The sequence below is a fragment of the Fusarium subglutinans genome (assembly GCF_013396075.1).
Source record: "Fusarium subglutinans strain NRRL 66333 chromosome Unknown NRRL66333_c0000006, whole genome shotgun sequence".
Taxonomy (NCBI): Eukaryota; Fungi; Ascomycota; class Sordariomycetes; order Hypocreales; family Nectriaceae; genus Fusarium; species Fusarium subglutinans.
In genome coordinates this window covers 202,914-222,030 of record NW_023502069.1, presented here as the reverse complement: position 1 = coordinate 222,030, position 19,117 = coordinate 202,914, and the positions used below count along the sequence as shown (strand labels likewise).

At 49.5% G+C, this 19,117-nt stretch overlaps 4 protein-coding genes across 4 annotated transcripts; 3 read left to right on the top strand and 1 right to left on the bottom strand.

Moving 5' to 3' along the window:
* Nucleotides 1-656: 656 nt before the first annotated feature.
* On the top strand, nucleotides 657-1,888 carry FSUBG_1317 (glucose-6-phosphate phosphate translocator; the record flags this gene model as incomplete). The annotated part of the gene is made up of 3 exons (XM_036678033.1): nucleotides 657-893; nucleotides 964-1,362; nucleotides 1,412-1,888. 3 exons carry the CDS (start codon nucleotides 657-659, stop codon nucleotides 1,886-1,888), a joined length of 1,113 nt encoding a protein of 370 aa, XP_036543214.1.
* Nucleotides 1,889-2,540: 652 nt separating this feature from the next.
* On the bottom strand, nucleotides 2,541-4,544 carry FSUBG_1316 (sporulation RMD8; the record flags this gene model as incomplete). The annotated part of the gene is made up of 3 exons (XM_036678022.1): nucleotides 2,541-3,043; nucleotides 3,094-4,462; nucleotides 4,515-4,544. The coding sequence occupies 3 exons, from the start codon at nucleotides 4,542-4,544 to the stop codon at nucleotides 2,541-2,543; spliced, it is 1,902 nt and encodes a 633-aa protein (XP_036543213.1).
* Nucleotides 4,545-6,179: 1,635 nt separating this feature from the next.
* FSUBG_1315 (iq domain protein) lies at nucleotides 6,180-11,513 on the top strand (the record flags this gene model as incomplete). Its single annotated transcript, XM_036678011.1, has 2 exons — nucleotides 6,180-11,077; nucleotides 11,129-11,513. 2 exons carry the CDS (start codon nucleotides 6,180-6,182, stop codon nucleotides 11,511-11,513), a joined length of 5,283 nt encoding a protein of 1,760 aa, XP_036543212.1.
* A 5,202-nt stretch (nucleotides 11,514-16,715) lies between these two features.
* On the top strand, nucleotides 16,716-18,478 carry FSUBG_1314 (choline-sulfatase; the record flags this gene model as incomplete). Its single annotated transcript, XM_036678000.1, has 2 exons — nucleotides 16,716-18,262; nucleotides 18,367-18,478. 2 exons carry the CDS (start codon nucleotides 16,716-16,718, stop codon nucleotides 18,476-18,478), a joined length of 1,659 nt encoding a protein of 552 aa, XP_036543211.1.
* Nucleotides 18,479-19,117: the final 639 nt, after the last annotated feature.

The following is a 19,117-nucleotide window of genomic DNA, read 5'->3' as shown; positions in this document are numbered from 1 at the left end:
TATCAATCACTGAAGACTCCGAACCTCCCCGTAGACATTGATTTGGGGGGTACAGATCACACAAGTACAGTAAGCCTGAGATCCTTTTCTGGGCTGTCTCCCTAAAAACCTTCCTCCCTTTTTCTGCCTCCCGACTCTCTTTTCCTCCTTCCCCGTCCCGTCACTTTAAACTCTCTCTTATCCCTCCTTTTCGAGCCCCTTGGAAAGAACCAACTCTTGATAACTTTGTCTTCTTTTTTTGTGTGCGTGTTGTGCAAGATCGTTTTCTTACCTGGGATCAGTACTTGACTTTTACCTGTCTCGTCTCGTCTTGTCTCCATATTCATCTCCCTGTCTGGGTCCAATCGCTCGCTTTATTCCATCATATTACGCGCCTCCGCCCCCTTCTCCCTTGGCTTGGCCCCTGTATTTTCTTCGCTTCCCATCTATCTCCGTGTTACGTTTCCACTTAACAACTACCTACAACTACATCAACGACTCGGCTGCACTTTGGTCTGCATTTGCATTTTGTCGGTAATCGACTGCGCTTGCGGATTTCATAGTCGGTTCATCGCTATTGATTGAGTCGACTCCGGGTTATGCTAGAGACCCCACGATAGCCTTAACATCAACGGTACCTGATCGCATCCCCACGAACCTCCGGCGCATCCATCACCATGTCTTCCCGTCCCAATAACGAGGAGCCTCTTCCTCTCCTCTCCGCCGAAGAGAGAGAGCGTGATATCAAGGGTGAGCTCGATGTCGAGAGCGACGCTGGCCGAGCCGAGCCTCCCAAGAACAACAACCTTGACCACGAGTACTCCATCCCCAGCACCGTCAAGTTTGCATGGCTCGGAACCTACTTTTTCTTCTCTCTGCTCCTCACTCTTTATAACAAGCTTGTTCTGGGAATGGTAAGTTGACGACGACTTGAACCACTTGTGGTCCTCTGGTAGTGTAAATACTAACATGCGCTTCGAATAGTTCCACTTCCCTTGGCTCTTGACTTTCCTCCACGCCTCATTCGCCAGTGTCGGCACCTATGTCATGATGCAAATGGGTTACTTTAAGCTCTCACGATTGGGGCGTCGCGAGAACCTCGCCCTCGTTGCTTTCAGTGCTCTCTTCACTGCCAACATCGCCGTTTCCAACTTGTCTCTCGCTATGGTCTCTGTTCCCTTCTACCAGACCATGCGCATGCTCTGCCCGATCTTCACCATCCTTATCTACCGCACTTACTACGGTCGAACCTACAGCACCATGACATACCTTTCTCTCCTGCCTCTCATCATCGGCGCTGCCATGACCACCCTGGGTGAGATGAGCTTCACTGATGCCGGTTTCCTTCTCACCATTCTTGGTGTCGTGCTCGCAGCTCTCAAGGTACGCCACATCCTCGCATTGCATAAACTATTTATTAACCATTTTATAGACTGTCGTCACTAACCGATTCATGACTGGCTCTCTCGCTCTTCCCCCGATCGAGTTCCTCCTCCGCATGTCTCCTCTCGCTGCTCTTCAGGCTCTGGCTTGCGCTACAGCTACCGGTGAAGTCAGTGGCTTCCACAAGCTTATCACCTCTGGAGACGTTTCTCTCCCCCCCGCTTTCGCCTCGCTGTTCGGAAACGGTTTCCTCGCCCTCCTGCTCAACATCTCGTCTTTCAACACCAACAAGCTTGCTGGTGCTCTGACCATGACCGTCTGTGGTAACCTCAAGCAGTGCTTGACTGTTGCTCTCGGCATCTTCCTCTTCGACGTGACCATCGACCTGCTTAACGGTGCTGGTATGGCCGTCACAATGCTTGGTGCTGCCATCTACAGCAAGGCCGAACTCGACAACAAGAACCGCAAGAGCCAACAGGCTGCTGCTGCCGTCGCTTACAAGCCTGTCGAGCAGCAGTCCCGGTAAACTTGGTGCGCTATTGAGATCGGATAATCTCACTTTTAATACATGACCTTTTTATAGACGATCGGGCGAGTGAAGACTGGCAAAGGCGAACTGCTTCTTTTTCGGCGTCTTTTTCTTCGCTTCTTGGGATCTCTGCTGGGTGTGTAGCATGGATCGACATCTGGTAAAATTTTATTTGTACTTGATATCCGGCGGCTCCCCGCGGACTCGCCCACCACGAAGCAGGATCGGAGGGGAGATTGGAGACTGAGGATGTTATTACTATCATGATCATGGGCTATGGGTTTTTTCGAAAATGTGCAGGCCCGGAAACTATGTGGCCTTTTCTATACAACATTGGTTGTATCTTCAATTTTCTTGAATAGGGTTTGCATTTCCAGAGTAAGAATAGATACTCTACATTAATGCCTGCGTTGCTGTGTCCGCATTTGACAGGTGTATTATACCTGATAGTGAAAGTAAAAATATTTTTATTCCCGAAGAACTCCTGAGCTAGATACCTAGACAAAGGCCGCGAACTTATTCGGACTGATGTCCGTTCTAACAGAACACCACCCTGGTAAACATCTTTATGAGGAAAAGACGATCTTGGAATAGCTGCCGTCCATTAACGCCGTGCTATGCGAAATATAAGAAATAGGATGTGTCGATCTCAGATATCCTCGTGCGAAGCATGTACAATCGAGGCATCAGGAAGTGTCTTCTTTTTCAGAGCCAAAATACCCTGCTGAACATCGTCGAACGAGGCGTTAGATTGCAGGCCCAATGTCTGCGCCAGTATTTCAAGGTCACTTGGTGGCAAGGCAACATGGCCTTGTCCGGATACGCCATCACCAAGAGCAGGTACGATAATAGCTGGGTCAATGCCAGTACCCTTTGCCTTGCTGAGCATGCCGAACCGGATAGCTACTTCGGTAACGGTAACCATGATACTAACGATAATGAGGACAATGATGATCCAAGTGATGTAACTCATCTTTGCGTCGGCAACGGAGTCGGACAGTATCTCGGCAAGATCGAGGAAGACACGGCATCGCTCATTGAGAACTTTGATGCGTGGGTCGATCTCGAGGTACTCGCGAATGGCGGCATATAGTGGATGTAAAGTTGGTTCAGAGTCCCAGAAGAAATTGGGGACATCGAGGATATTGGACGCTGTGAAACAGTTAGACTACAGTGCCGTAAATTGGAGAGAGAAAACCTACAGAGATTGATATCGACCCGGCTCTTGAAGAGTTGACCCAACATACGCACAATTTCAGTACGGGTCATGTTAAGCTCTCCTGTCAGAGCCAGCGTCTTGGGTACATGCTGAGCACTTATCATAGTCTCACTCATGCGTTCTTCAAAGAAACACAGCCGCGTACTTTGTGCAATAGCATGGCTGATGGTGAGTTTGATCATATGGTCAGATCGTGGTAGCAGGGTGATCATGTCGTTGAATATGCGAGGACGCTTGATGTCAGCGCTGTACTCGAAGTGGAACTCCTCAGTCTCATAGTCCTCCTGGTCCAAGGGTCGAGTGAGAAGACTAGTAGCGCCATTCTCCGTAGCGTCGGCATCGGCGAAAGTTAAGTCGGCAAGGATATCCTTCTCTTGGTGCTCGGTGAAGTTCCAGAAGACGACAACACCGTAGGAGTAGACAAACATTTCGGCAAAGTTCTTTGCGTCGGGCGCAAGTCGGTTCATGGATGAGACGTCATCATCGTGGCGGAAGGGGTTACTGCGCTCAGGAGTTGATGGGCGATCAGTAAGGTGAGAAGGCATTTCATGGCCTCGCTCAGGACTAGGGTTTTCGTATGCATCATCCTCGAAGTATCCCTCGTGGTGGTCCCGCTGCTCGCTACGTTCAATCTCCAGGTCGAGAACGGTCTTTCCAGTTCCAGGAGTTTTGAGAATAGGTCGGCTTCGTACTCGATAGCCATCAGTACCGTTGAGTAGCGGCAGGGCGTAAATAACGTATAGACAGTCGTCGTAAATTTTTGTTTTAGCCTCATGCTTCTTGCGCAGGAACTCGGCAGTCGGCTTGATCTTGTAGGCTTGCGCAGTACAGTAGGCTGTCAGTCTGCTAACCTTGTCTGTTCTCTGCATCTTAGACAGCCTCTCAGCAAAACTCTTTCCGCGGATTCCACCCCGTTTCTTGAGGACATCCAGCTCTTCGTCTTTCAGCGGTCGGTTCTCATCATCGTGTACACGGCGCGCGAGCACTGACTCGCTCTCGATTTCCTCGTCGACGTCATCGTCGTTATCGCCTGTTTCCGGAAGAAGGACCAGCTTCTCGCTTATCTTTGTCGTTCTCGAGGGCATTGGCATGCCTGTGCGAGATTGGGCATTGGGCAGACCACCTGAGGAGACTCGGCGACTTAATGCACCGCCTGCGGGACCTGGATGTCGTCCAGGAGGAACTGGTGCTGGAGGACCGCGTGGCTGGCCTGAAGGGATTTGAGAGTTGTACTGAAGAACATTGTCGACGGTCATGAATCGCATTGGTGCCTGAGATCCGCCGGCGCCTGCACCAGTATCTTGTCGTTGAAGAACTCTCCTTTGAGGTGGTCTCTGTCTCGCGTCCGTAACCTGAATGGTATTAGCAGTATTCGTGGACGCGCGCACAGTTGATGATAAGTACCAGGACTGAAGGACGTTGCTTTGACGCCATTGCGGCTCCTTGGGGATCAACACCCTTATGCAGATGGATAGTATGAAATCGGCGATCTTTATAGATACAGATCAATTGAAACGAATTAATCGCGGTTGGCGGTATAGAAAGGTTTGGAAGTCAAGACTCGGTTGACAAGGGTTGAAGCTTCAAATATTCAAATGATTCTGGTCTGATGGGGTTCGCAGCTCGGGCCAATTGCTTTGGGACTGGCTCTGCGCTGATGACCTCATATAACCCCACTAAACCACAGCGTATCAAAGAAGCTTCCAAGCTGTCGTGGCTCACCACTGACGATGCGAGGCGCAAACATGTGCTAATGGATGTTTGCTCGACTTTGGCTTTTCTATTATTGAAGCATGTTTTCATCAATAGGACCATTGAGAGCGACAGAACAGAGTCATCATGTTCACAGCCTGTTATGGTTGTACAGACGGTATACCCGTTTTCTGTCTTGTGTGATGTGTTACTTCTGAGGTGGTAACCCGTTTCTGATCTACAGTGACATTGACTACCTGTGTATGTTTTTTATGGTATGTTAAGCTTATCACATCGGAATTGAAGCGCATATCGCCTTTATGAACCCTGGTTGTCAAGAAACAAGCATCAGTTGAGAAGACTTACATGGCGATCCATGGCTCTAGGGTAGTAGAGTGACCAGCCAATGCGTAGAGCCAACATCCTTGCTTGAGCAAGGATCTCCAACAATCAACAGGTTGACCAATTGTGGACTGATGATGCTTTGACCTGATTAGACTGCCAATCTGGCAATAAACTTCGCTAGATACAGGCTGAGCATCCACAATATGGAGTTTTGCGTGTTTTTGATTGACGACCTGGGGAGCTGTGACGCTAGATCTGCAAGGGGAGCTGGAGTCTATTTGGTACAGACCAGTAAATAAACAACACAACTCGAACTTCACTTATAATCATACTTGCTCATGTATATAAATATCGGTTGAAAGACCACACGTAGTGAAGAACACTTCACAGCGCATAATAGTTGCTTCTAAACCGCATAAAAACTAACCATGTTGAACAAATGAGAGACTTTGCCAGGATAAACCAGACAGACATTAAAGCGGATCATCAGCCGCATGTCACCAATCGGGACTAGGCATAGAGGCCGTTGCTGGGCGGTTGCCCGTTGTTTTGTTTACTCCGGCAAATCCAACGCCCCGCCATCGGGTGTCTTGACGCTCACTCGCTCGCTATAGCATCCCATAGGTCCTAGAGTTCATTTTCTTGGGCATAAACTCGTCTTATTGTCTCGTCACAAGAACAAAGTCACGGCATTTGCGCTGCTTGTATTGGCACTAGCATCTTATTCTTTGATCCTGCAACACCTTGACTTTGGTGTTTGTTATTTTTCGCTTTTACACTGTTCGTCTATTTTATCTGCTGCACATAATTCAGCTTGTCTTGGATCTCGAAGGATTCCAAGCCGCTACGCCTTGATACAGCATTCCTCTGACGAGACGAAGCCGAGCAACGCTCGAAACAATGCGTTAACGTCACAGGCGCAAAATCGTTTTACTACGTTCCTGAGCAGAGACTCCAAAGACAAAATCAAGAAAATACGAGACAAGAGTTTGCGGGCTTGGCCAGCGACTCCCTTCTTAAAAGACTTGAACAATGTCGTCCCGTACTCATTACTTCCAAACTCAACACCATTCTCCAAGCCAAGCGCAACCACAATCTAATCAGCATCTGCGACCTCTCCGCCAGTCGCATACAATCGACTTCGCCTCCAACTCCAACATCTCGCCCTCTCTCCTCAACCGCTTCCCCTCGACAACGTCATCCTCCGCTTCATCAGGCTACTCCCACGCCTCAGACCACAGCCTCAATAGTCAATATACGTCCGCCTCTAGTTCAGCTGGTCACGGAGCTACGGTGCATGGCCACAAGCGAGCACAGAGCGATGTCAGGGCAAGGGCAAAGACCTTTGAAGCTGGGGAAAATATGACCTCAAAGAAAGCTCCCGAAAATATCTATAGCTCAGCTCGGCATTCTCTTCGTCCACTCCCACAAGCTCCAGCATCCACGCCTCCTTCAACGCCTCCCCATGCAGTCCCTCGCCATGATCGCGGTAAGAGCGTCGATATTGGCAAGCTGTCAATGGCACACATTGATGGCCGCTCGTCGCCAACAAAAACAGCAACTTCACCAATCAAGACGTCGCCAGTGAAAACGTCGTCGCCTTCTCGCCCGCTACCGATGCGACCAAATTCTATGCTGCTCACTCGATCCGACTCGTTTCTGCCACCGGAAGCCACCCAAGCTCCTTCATCACCCCATCATGTGCATAGCACGCACATAGCTCGGGATGAGTTGGAAGGATTGGGCAAGTCTTCCACAAGTCAATTAAGGACACTTTCGCGTCTCGTATCGTCTGACTCACCAGAAGACTTTACCATCACCTCACCAGCGCAAGAAGTGGTTGGCTTGCGTGGTCGACGGAGATTGCAACGAGCCGATAGAAGCAATGGCGGCCAAAACCAGAAGTCCACTGGCTACAGTTGGGAAGGGCGCAACTGGATGGACAAACAGCGCCAGTTCCTTCAAGCCTACGAATACCTTTGCCATATCGGTGAAGCCAAGGAATGGATCGAGGATGTCATCCATAAATCCATACCTCCCATTGTTCAGCTTGAGGAGGCGCTCCGTGATGGTGTCACGCTCGCAGAAGTGGTCGAAGCTCTGAACCCAGATCGACGTTACCGAATCTTCCAACACCCCAGGCTCCAATATCGACACTCCGACAATATTGCTATATTCTTCCGATACCTTGACGAAGTTGAGCTGCCTGACCTGTTTCGTTTCGAGCTGATTGACCTATACGAGAAAAAGAACATCCCCAAGGTCATCTACTGTATTCATGCCCTGAGTTGGCTTCTATTCCGCAAGGGCATAGTCGATTTCAGGATAGGCAACCTTGTCGGTCAGCTCGAATTTGAACATCACGAATTGGAAGCTATGCAGAAGGGTCTCGATAAACTCGGCGTTACAATGCCTAGTTTCGGAAATATGAGTGCCGACTTTGGTGTTCCTGAGCCCGAGCCTGAACCAGAAGAGACTGAGGAGGAAAGGATCGAAAGGGAGCTGAGAGAGAACGAAGAGTCCATCGTTGATATGCAGGCACAGATCCGAGGAGCTCTCCTTCGTGTTAAGCTTGGAGAGACAATGCAAACCCTTTGGGATGAGGAGCAGTGGTTAATAGACCTCCAATCTCGCATTCGAGGAGACTTTACACGGCAAATCATGGATTATCGACTGCAGATGAAGCGCTTTGCTATCCAACTACAGAGCTCAGCTCGTGGATTCTTGGCACGAAGAAGGTTGGATCGACGTGACCAGATCTTGGAAGCACTCGAGCCCGATATTTTGGAGTTGCAAACCATGATCAGGGCCAACAAGGCTCGAAACCAGGTACGCAATGTGACTGCTCAGCTTGCGAAATGTAGAGGGCCCATCAGGGAGATCCAAGCAATCTCCAGGGGTTTTTTGGCCCGCAAGAGCCATGTTGCGCAATACCAAGAGACTAAGGAATCCTCTGGTATTGTCGAGAAGCTGCAAGCAGCAGCCCGTGGAGCTTTGCTACGAGGCAAAGTCGACCAGGATCTTGAAGAGTTGGAGGCGGAATCCCCTGCGATTGTTGACCTGCAGGCAGCGGCGAGGGCATTGCTGACTAGAACTCAGGTCAACCGCGAGCAGCAGCATCTACGCTCCTTTGGACCCCAATGGAAGAAGCTCCAGGCCTTTGCCCGTGGATTCCGCGCTCGTCAGGACGACATGGCTCTGAGATCTGAGCTCAACAAGCATAGCCCTTCGATTGAGCAACTCCAAGCTCTGGCTCGCGGACTCTGTGTTCGCCAGAATGATCAGGCACTGCGAACTGAACTTAGCCAACACGCTCCGGCAGTGGAACGACTCCAAGCTTTTGCCCGTGGACTCCGAGCTCGCAAAGACGACAAGACATTAAGAGCTGAGCTTAACAAGCACACGACTGGTGTTGAGCAGCTTCAAGCCTTTGCTCGCGCCGCTGCTGTGAGGAGAGATGTTGCTGATACTCTTGATGCTCTCAAGGAAAACGAACCTGCATTCATTGGCCTTCAAGGCCTTATTAGGGCCATGCTTGAACGCCAAAGAGTTGCAGCCATCCTTGAACAGCTCGAGGAGCAAGAACCTCAGGTTACAGCCCTCCAGGGCAACATCCGGGGATTCTTGTACCGCCAGCAGCACCAGGCGTTCCTTGACGAGCTTGAATCTCATACCCCTAAGATCATTGATCTCCAAAGTATTTTACGAGCCATGATGGAGCGTGCTAGAGTCGAGGATATCATGGCCGAATTGGAGCAAGAGGAGGAATGTATCGTTGCCTTCCAGACCGCAGCCCGAGGTTTCATCGTAAGGGCTCGATTTGAGGAGAAGAAGCGCTTCTATAACGAGAACATGCAAAAGGTCATCAAGATCCAGAGTTTTGTCCGTGCCAAGGTCCAAGGCGAGGCTTACAAGAGCTTGACCACTGGAAAGAACCCTCCAGTCAACGCCGTCAAGAACTTTGTCCATCTTCTTAACGACAGTGACTTCGACTTCAACGAGGAAATCGAGTTTGAACGCATCCGCAAGACAGTCGTTCAACAAGTTCGACAGAATGAGATGCTGGAGAACTACATTGATCAACTTGATATCAAGATTGCTCTGTTGGTCAAGAACAAGATTACACTTGACGAAGTCGTGAGACATCAACACAACTACGGTGGCAACTCAATGCACTTCATCGCCAACAGCTCCATGTCTTCTGCCAACCAGTTCGATCTTAAAGCACTCAACAAGAGCTCGCGCAAGAAGCTCGAATCCTACCAGCAACTCTTCTTCAACTTGCAAACACAGCCACAGTACCTCGCTCGTCTGTTCAAGCGCATTCGCGAGCAAGGAACGGCCGAGAAGGAGTGTAAACGCATCGAGCTCTTGATGATGAGTCTCTTTGGTTATGCTCAGAAGCGTCGAGAGGAGTACTATCTGCTGAAATTGATCGCTCGATCAATTCGCGAGGAGATTGTCGGTGCGCGAGATGTTCAGGACTTCATCCGCGGCAACTTCTTCTGGTCTAAGCTTCTCAACAACTACACTCGCTCACCAAGAGATCGCAAGTACCTTCGAGATCTTCTTGGTCCTCTGATCAGAGACAACATCGTTGAAGATCCTGCTCTGGATCTTGAGAGTGATCCCATGCAGATTTACCGATCAGCCATCAACAATACTGAGCTGGCCACCGGTCGACCCGATCAAAGACCGCTTGATGTTCCTCGAGAAGTCGCTATTCGCGACCCCGAGACTCGCCGCCTCTTCATCGACCACTTGCGTGATCTTCGAGAGATCTGTGACCAATTCTTCCTCGCCCTTGAGGACTTCCTGCACAAGATGCCTTACGGCCTTCGATTTGTATGCAACCAGATCTTCGAGAATCTACGACAGCAATTCAAGCGGGAGCCCCCAGAGAACCTCCTGCAAGTGGTATCCAGCTGGCTTTGGCGATTCTACTTGCAACCAGCAGTTATTGCCCCTGAAAATGTTGGTGTCATTGAGAAGGCGCTGAGCCCTCTGCAAAAGCGAAACCTCAGCGAGGTCGCCAAGGTCATCAGCCAAATCGCTTCTGGCCGACCTTTCGGTGGTGAGAACGTATACCTACAACCCCTGAACGCTTTTGTTGCAGAGTCTGTTGAGCGCCTGCACCAAATCACCAGCGACCTGATTGCAGTTCCCGATGCCGAGAGGACATTTGATATTGATGAGTTCAACGATCTTTACGCCAAGAACAAGCCAACATTATACATCAAGATGACAGACGTCTTCTCCATTCACAACCTAGTGGCCGCTGAGCTTCAGACGATGTGCCCCGGCCGTGACGATGTCCTGCGGGAAATCATGCACGATCTCGGCAGCGCTAAGAACAACGAGAACGAGATGAACGCTGCAGGCTCTTCAGATATCCACATGTTCTTAACACCCAAGCTCCACGATGTCGACGACCCTGAGGCTGATGTCAAGGCACTCTTCATGGAGACCAAGCGATGCGTACTGTATATTATTCGTGTGCAGACTGGCGCCAATCTCCTGGAAATTCTCGTCAAGCCCATTTCCCCAGAGGATGACCACAAGTGGCGCATGCTCCTTCGCGACGAGTTCTCTGTTGGCAGCAACACTCGTGGAGCCTACTCTGATGCCAACATGATCGACGTAACACGCATGACATACCAAGAGCTCAAGCGCACAGCTCTAGAGAACATCATGCGACTTGAGAAGCTGGGACGCATCACCAAGCACAACTACTACCAGGATGTCCTCAACGCCATTGCGCTTGATATTCGCACAAAGAGCCGCAGAAGGGTTCAGCGACAGCGAGAGTTGGAAGGTGTGCGCATGACACTAAGTAACTTGCACGAGAAGGCCAAGTACCTCGAGCAGCAGCGCAAGAGTTACGATGACTACATTGAGTCAGCAATGGCGACCCTGCAGAACAAGAAGGGGTAAGTAACTTTGGTAACATTACTGTAATACAATGACTAACATTTCAATAGCCGCAAGAAGTTCTTGCTACCCTTCACCAAGCAATACAACCACCAGCGTGAACTGGAACGTAGTGGCCGTGTACCCAAGTTCGGCAGTTACAAGTACAGCGCGCGTGCTCTCTCCGAGAAGGGTGTGCTGGTTTCATGGAGTGGCATCAACGACTTTGAGAAGATCAACATGACCATCTCATGTGACGAAGTAGGTGTCTTCAGCCTTGAGGGTTCGCGAGGACACATCCAGATCCCTGGAGCCAGTGGTCTGGTGCCTATTGAGGACCTCTTGCAGGCTCAGTTCGAGGCGCATCAGTTCATGACACTGTTCGAGGGCAGTCTCAAGCTCAACGTTAATCTGCTGCTGCATCTCCTCTACAAGAAGTTCTATAGAACTCAGTAAGAGGCAGGGCTGTAATCTATACTTCTACCGGCTGGCCCCTGGAGGGACGGTCCGAAACCACTTTATAGGAGGTGATATATGTCAGACGATACCTATGTTTCAAGGAAGAAGGGGGAAAAGACTGGGCGAGCATTGCAACTGGCGTGATGGGAAAGGGTGTTTGTGTGACAGACAAAGTACTGGTGTTTTTCAGGCTGATTTGTATGGGAGGAGCGTAAGCGCATAGGGTTCATCACTACAATGACGGTAAAATATGGCAACTCATGACGGATTTTAGGGCATTGGAGTGAAGCCGGAAAGGGGATATTGCTTTTTTTGCATTCATTCTTCGTATTGTTGCTTCATGGTTGACTGAGATGAGATAAGATGAGCGAGCGAGCAAACAAGCAGGCGAGCTCGATGTCACGGAAGAGTTGAATGGTTAGGATATCAGTTTGATTGGCATAATGCATGAAATGTCATTGAAGTTCATGTCTTATCTATTCTAGGTATTGTGATAACCGCAAACAGTAAATAACGAACCGTATATTCAACGCATTATTGTTCGCTTCATGTCCTTGCGATCCTAGAGTTGTCAGCACACAACAAGAGCGTTGTCTTCTCGAGGGAAGAGGTTGTCGGTCATCGGCTGTCGGAGAGGCTAAGCCATGATTGGTCAGTTAACAGTAGTTTCACGGAAACTTGCGCAGGTGGAGACAGAACCTAGGGGAGGAAAGAAAACTCAGGACCTCGATCCTAGATGACAAAAAGAGTTGGATGATATAGCCTAAGCTTAGGATAACTTTTACTGAGTTTATTTTGACACACTATATCAAGGCCTGTTGCTTTCTTGCCCCCGAGGAGAGCCATCCAGGACAACTTTTTGGTGGAGAATCAGAGCAAGCTAACAGGGTTCTCCTTGAGTCGAGGCCAACGAGAAAGAAAGGCAATCTTGATAGGCACGTCTCCGGGAGTTTGGCTTGCTGGAACTAGGCAGCAGATAAACTTGCTAGGGGATAGATGAATGGATCAACGAGGGCGAGGATTGGGCTCGTATCAGGGTCCAGATGCGTAGCCAGCAGACTAAGCACAAGAAAGGTAAGGAATGTGCATAGACCATCAATTTGAGAATGGCTGGCAAATAATGGTCGCGTGAGGGTTTGTTCGGTGGTTAGTTCTTTGCCGAGAACTTAGAAGTAATCTAGAGCCAGGTTTATCTGTGAGCGGTAACAAGCGGCTTGCTTGGTTGGCGGCCTGTTAGTCAAAACGACAGAAAGATAAGCATGGCTTCGGTCAAGCTTTTGGGACGAAGACATGGGACAAGTGCTACGGTGCATTACTACCAGTCATGGTATTTGGTCAACATCACCCCCTTGGCACAAGGAGCCAGTTGAACAATCAAGTTTTCAATCTCCTCGGACAGCAGTTGGGAGCCAGGCGCAATCAAGTAGACGAGGTGAGGAACTAGGTTGTCTCGGTCTGGGCTGGAATCTGCTTATAAGCATATCCTGCTGGTTCTCGTCCTAGACGGAGGTGACCTGGACTCGCTCGATACGACCGTGGGGTAGTTTCTCAGGCAGTTGTTTCAATGACTCGACCATCAATGCACCTGGACAAAATGTGACCAAAAAATCCCAATTCGCACGCGTGGCAGTTAATGAGTCGTTCTTGTGTTGTGCAACACAACGTTTCGTTTCTCGGCTCTTTGTGGTGGGCTGATAAGGTGTGTCCAGCCGACTTGCGGCTCGTGAAGTGAACAACAGCTCCAGCCAAATCCTTCATTTCAGACCCTGATAGTTTGAAATAGCCGGAACAAAGGGATCGCTGCAAACAATGCCGGAACTTTGTAGAAAAGATGAAACAGATCGAGCCGGGAGACCCGGCGGGTCAATTGAAGGATTTCAAGGACAGGAGATGGTCCGATATTTCAATGTCGACATCGGAAGTTAAAAAGAGGTGATTATCTCCATATTCGGCAACGCAATACCCAATTCCAATCAATTGACTTTGACAACATCAAAGGTTGCAGGCGCTTAGTCCATGATGGCCGAATTGCTAGGAAAGTGGTTGACGGCCCCAGGATTGCACCATCGGAAGCTGACAAGGCGTTATGGCACTAAGGCAAATGCGCTTGGTGTGTCCCAAGTAATGCCTTTGCCGGTGTTGGGCGTATAGTCCCATAGCCTCACAACAACACATGGACCGACAACGAAAACCGGTGCTTCAATACTCGATTGTCTAATATTTGCTGATTGCTCTGCTTCGTTCTCTCATTTCCTGACTTTGTTCTCATTTCTAGCTGAATGTGTGGTGAGACGGGCACCATCGTCGGTGGGAGGGAGGAGGAGGAGGATACGAAATGCGTGCGTGTCAGAACGAGCAAGGGCGGACATTTCGGATGCGTACAGACGCAGGACGTGGCGGGCGGCGGAAAGGCGAGCTGATGAATGCAACAGGAGGGGATTGTCGTCTTGTGGATCGCGTGAGGGTTGTGAGAATTACCTATACAGTGACTTGACACGGTGGGGAGACGGGTTAGTTCGCGGGGCCGTACAGTGCCGTGTAGGATATCCATGCACCGTATAGACAATTCTTGGAGGTTGAATTTTTCGAGACCTTGAGGTGAAAGGAAGTGCAGATAAAGGATGCAGGGACCGGCTTATGGCGTAAGAGGGCCAGTGCGTCGTTCAGACCCGAGGACGGTGGTGCTTGAACAACCTTTACACCCACTAAAATCGAGGCCGATTCCTGAAAGATGGTGGGACGAGCGGCATCCTTATCACTTGGGCTTGCATGCTGCATCGTCGGATTTGCACGAAACGGGGGACGACGTAGACAAAGCTTCGACAGGCGCATGTGGGGAAGATGAAGGCGACTGGTACGACGGACGGCATGTGCGTGCGCTGAGACTGATGCATCAACAACATCACGACGATGTTATAAGTTGAACGCCAAGATGCGGGCAACGGAGATCGTGGTTCATGTGATGAATCGACGCATGGACATTGTTATGCTTGTTGATAGACATCGCTTCTGTTTCACGGATGAGGGTAGCACTATGCATCCAATGCCTATACTGATAAACATCATGGAACATCATGCTGTAGAGATCTTGTCCCTGCGGCTGCAGGAGCCGACAGGAGGCTGTTGGTGAGCGTTAAATATTGATGACTTGTCAACCGGGAGCAATTGAGGACGTTGCGATGTATGATGTATGCTGATGATGCTTCTCGATCATGATGGGATGGATGGAGCAGAAGTGGCTTCACGGCTGGCGGATGATAAAGCAGAAAGTCTAAGGTGGTAGGTAGAGAGGAGAGGAGAGGAGAGGAGAGGAGAGAGCCCGGGCCGGGGTAAAACTGCACTAGAGTTCCAGCTGTCAATCTCTGTGGGTTCTGTGCTTGGCCAGGGAAGGACTGGGCAAGAATTTGATGAGCCAATCGTGGTACGCTGATGGCCGAATCGAGTAGTCGCTTGGAACCCCTGCGCTGCCAAGATTATTCCCTTGTAGTTGCATAAAGTAAAACAGATCCAATGGGATCTTCATTTTTGGCTGGCGATGATCAGATGACAACTCAACAGGTATTACACGGCATGAATCTGATAGACTTAAGCATTAAGTTTGTATGAGCCTCAAGTTACATACCTACCCATCTAAACAGTGTTTGGAGACCTGATGTGCAACGTTCCTACCCGTATCTTGCGTTCTCAGTCTCACAAACGTGGGATATGCACCATCTGTGTAGTGGCATTGGCTGAAGAATCTTCGTAGACGGTTATCTACATACCGCCGCCGTCTCTCAGAAGCGTAACTGGAATCAAGAAGAACACGATAGATAAAACAAGGGTAGGTAGGTCAGTAAATAAGTGAGCATGTGATATGACTCTCATTTCCCATATCTTTCTAAACACCATCATTTTGTAAATGGTGGTGTCTTAGCCAGACATCACATTCAATTGTGTCTACGGAGAAACACAATGATACCAAGCGACAGGGTTGTAGTTTCGTAAGACTGATGATGGTGATAACCAAAAAAGGTTATCTGAGAACGGACAATGCATACCTGCGTGTTGATCACGATCCTCGTGACTCAATTTGTGTTCATGATGAAAAGCCTTGGTCCAAGACGTCGGGTTCGAGGTTGGCCTCAAGAATAAGGTGGACGTTCGGACAATTGCATGTGCTACAGCACCCATGTTCTGGAAGAAAACCGCACACGCCCCCCCTAGATACATTTACAGATCCTCTTTCTGCTTCGGACACGGTTTATTGGAATAACCCCTGGCTATTGCTGCTGCTGCAGCTACCCTAGGAGACACACCCCTAGAGCTAAGCTATTGCGGGCCCGTGCCCAGTGGAAGCCCACCGCTACCTTATAAGCCGCCTCCACATCAAAAAAGAACTTAGACACACCCCAGCTCATTTTTTAACAATACCTTACCTTACCTTACCGTTCTCTCTTGTTTCTGGCTGATTGCTTTGCCTCTCAAAAGTCAAAAGGATTGGCAAGATGAGACCAGACAAAACATTGTTTTCACTCCTTTTCGATTGCAAAATTTGTGGCGTCAATCACCTCACCGGTTGCTTTTCCTCTTTTGGCCTCTTGTCATCGGGGTATTCACATTAGTTATCTTCTTATTTACTACCAAATACTCGCTCGCCCACGGCATTTCTCACCCTCGTGCAGATCTACTTGTTTCCCCCATTCCTCCACTCTGACCCCTGTGAGATGATAAATGCATACGCCGTGTCTGTGTGCCAAGGTGTTGCCTTGCCTCTCCGTACCGTGCTCTCCGCTCATCGCCCACTCCTCTAGGCTCTCACTCATCCATCTGATTCATAGCCCTAACAGGGATATCACGAGACTACTCCCTTGATAAACTAATCTAGTACCTCTCCGCATTCACTTACTCACGAGGCTTCGGGTTACAGTTGGCTAGAAGCATTAAGTCGACTTCCATAACAAACCCTACCTAGTACCTACTTAGTTAAACCCCACCCGCCGACCTATCTCCTACGTATCTCTGTATCTATTTAACCACTCACCCGCACTCACTTTTTACCTTTCGACTCTTCTTCACTAAACTCTCATCTTTCAATACTTCTTTCTTCAAGCACACGTCTCTAGATACCCATCTCCAGTGTTTGAAAGCATCAAGCATCAAGCTATCTCAAGATATTCCCACCAAGACCTCGTATTCTACCATCTGAGCCAAGTGACAATGGCTCCCGATCTCAACTCCCTCCCTCCCTCTAATGGAGAGAGCAAGACTGCTCCTCAACTCTCTTCAGAGTCTGAGACACCCAACATCCTCTTTATCATGGCCGATCAACTGGCTGCTCCTCAACTGAAGATGTACAACCCCAACTCTCAGATCAAGACACCAAACCTCGACCGCCTTGCTTCAACTGCTGTCCAGTTTGACTCTGCTTACTGCCCCTCACCACTCTGCGCCCCCTCGCGCATGAGTTTGATCAGTGGCCAACTACCTATGAAGATTGGGGCTTACGACAATGCTGCCCAGATTGGCTCTGATGTGCCAACTTATGCTCACTACCTCCGTAGAAAGGGCTACCACACTGCTCTTGCTGGCAAGATGCACTTCATCGGTGACCAACTTCACGGTTACGAACAGCGACTTACCAGTGATATCTACCCTGGCGACTTTGGTTGGGCTGTGAACTGGGATGAGCCTGACACCCGCCTTGAGTGGTACCACAACGCCAGTTCCATTCTTCAAGCCGGTCCCTGTGGCCGAAGCAACCAGCTCGACTACGACGAGGAGGTCATGTTCAAGAGCACTCAGTACCTTTGGGATCACGTTCGAGAGGGCCCTAAGAAGAAACCTTTCGCTTTGACTGTTTCGCTTACTCACCCCCACGACCCTTACACCATCACCAAGAAGTACTGGAACCTGTATGAGGATGTCGACATCGCCCTACCTGAGGTGAAGATGAACAAGGAAGACCTTGATGCCCATAGCCAACGCCTTCTTAAGGTCTGCGACCTTTGGGACCAGGACTTTTCAGAGGAGCAGATCAAGCGCGCCAAGCGAGCTTACTACGGCTCAGTGAGCTATGTTGACGACTGCATCGGTCGCCTTTTAGAGACACTCGAGGATGCGGGTCTGGCAGAGAACACCATTGTAATCTTCAGCGGTGACCACGGCGATATGCTGGGCGAGCGTGGACTGTGGTACAAGATGAGCTACTTCGAGTCATCTGTTCGAGTTCCCATGTTAATCAACTACCCCAAGCGATTCACTCCCCACCGCGTCACTCAAAATGTTTCAACTCTCGATCTTCTACCAACTATCTGCGACTTGGCCGGCATTAAGCCAGAACCCTACTTGCCAATGGATGGAATCAGCATGCTACCGCATCTCGAAGGCCGTGAAGGTCACGACACTGTTATTGCAGAGTACACTGGCGAGGGTACTGTTCGTCCCATGATGATGATCCGACGCGGCGATTGGAAGTACATCACCTGCCCAGCCGACGAGCCTCAACTTTACAACCTTACACGCGACCCTAAGGAATTGGACAATCTCGCCCGCTTTAGAAAGATTGCACCACAGACATCCGAGCAAGAGGAAGCCAAGGAGGTCTTTCACAAGTTCGAGGCCGAGGCCCATGCTCGCTGGGACTTTGATGAAATCACCGAGAAGGTCCTTCTATCTCAACGCACACGACGAGTTGTGTGGGACGCCCTCAAGGAGGGCGAGTTCACTAGCTGGGACTTCAACCCGGATGATGATGGCAGGAAGAAGTAAGTGGATAATCCAAATCCTCCCCACAAGTGATCGATGCTCCGGAAAGCCACGAAATCACATCATCGCATAGTTTAAGACGTGCTAACGCCATACGCCGCAGGTACATCCGCTCCACCATCCCTCTTGATGACCTGGAACGCCGAGCTCGTTATCCATTTGTTGATGCTAATGGATACGAGAGCAAGGCCGTATCCCATGTTCGCAGCACCTAAACTTCACACCCCAAACACTATTAATGAGCCATGACCGAGGAATCTTTTTGATTGGTGTCGATTCGGCGTTTTTCACTTTAGCGGTTATTCTTGATGTTAATATAGTATGGAAGATATTGGATTTATGACCTCTTTTTCTCGCATCAAGCATAGCCAGCTATGATTTCTTGTATTTAAATTGATTAAAAGCTATAAATTGATTGAACTGGACTATAATGAGCAGAACTCTTGTTGTACCTTTCGGCCTATCTGCCCGTCAGTCAATCTCATTCTGTAGCTTAGAAACTTTTAGCAACATCGAGCTGATATCAAGCTAGTAAGCAGCTGTTTATGTAGATTATCAATCGGTGTCATCTCGTATTATAAGATCACCATCAGCTGTGAGAAACATCCATCCAATAACTTGGATATCCAAATCGTTCACAATTCCAACAATATCACAAATGTCATCCTACGAAACAGCGGAGTGTCGGTTTCCGGGCCCGATGCGGCCGATCGCCCTGTGAGATCGACGTCGTTACGGCGGCACCCACGGAGCTTGTCATGTAAGCGTAGATTGTGTGATTATGGCGCTGATGTCGCAAGACGGCCCATGACGTTGATGAAATTATCAAAATCTGGGGTGAGTGGAGAGATCTC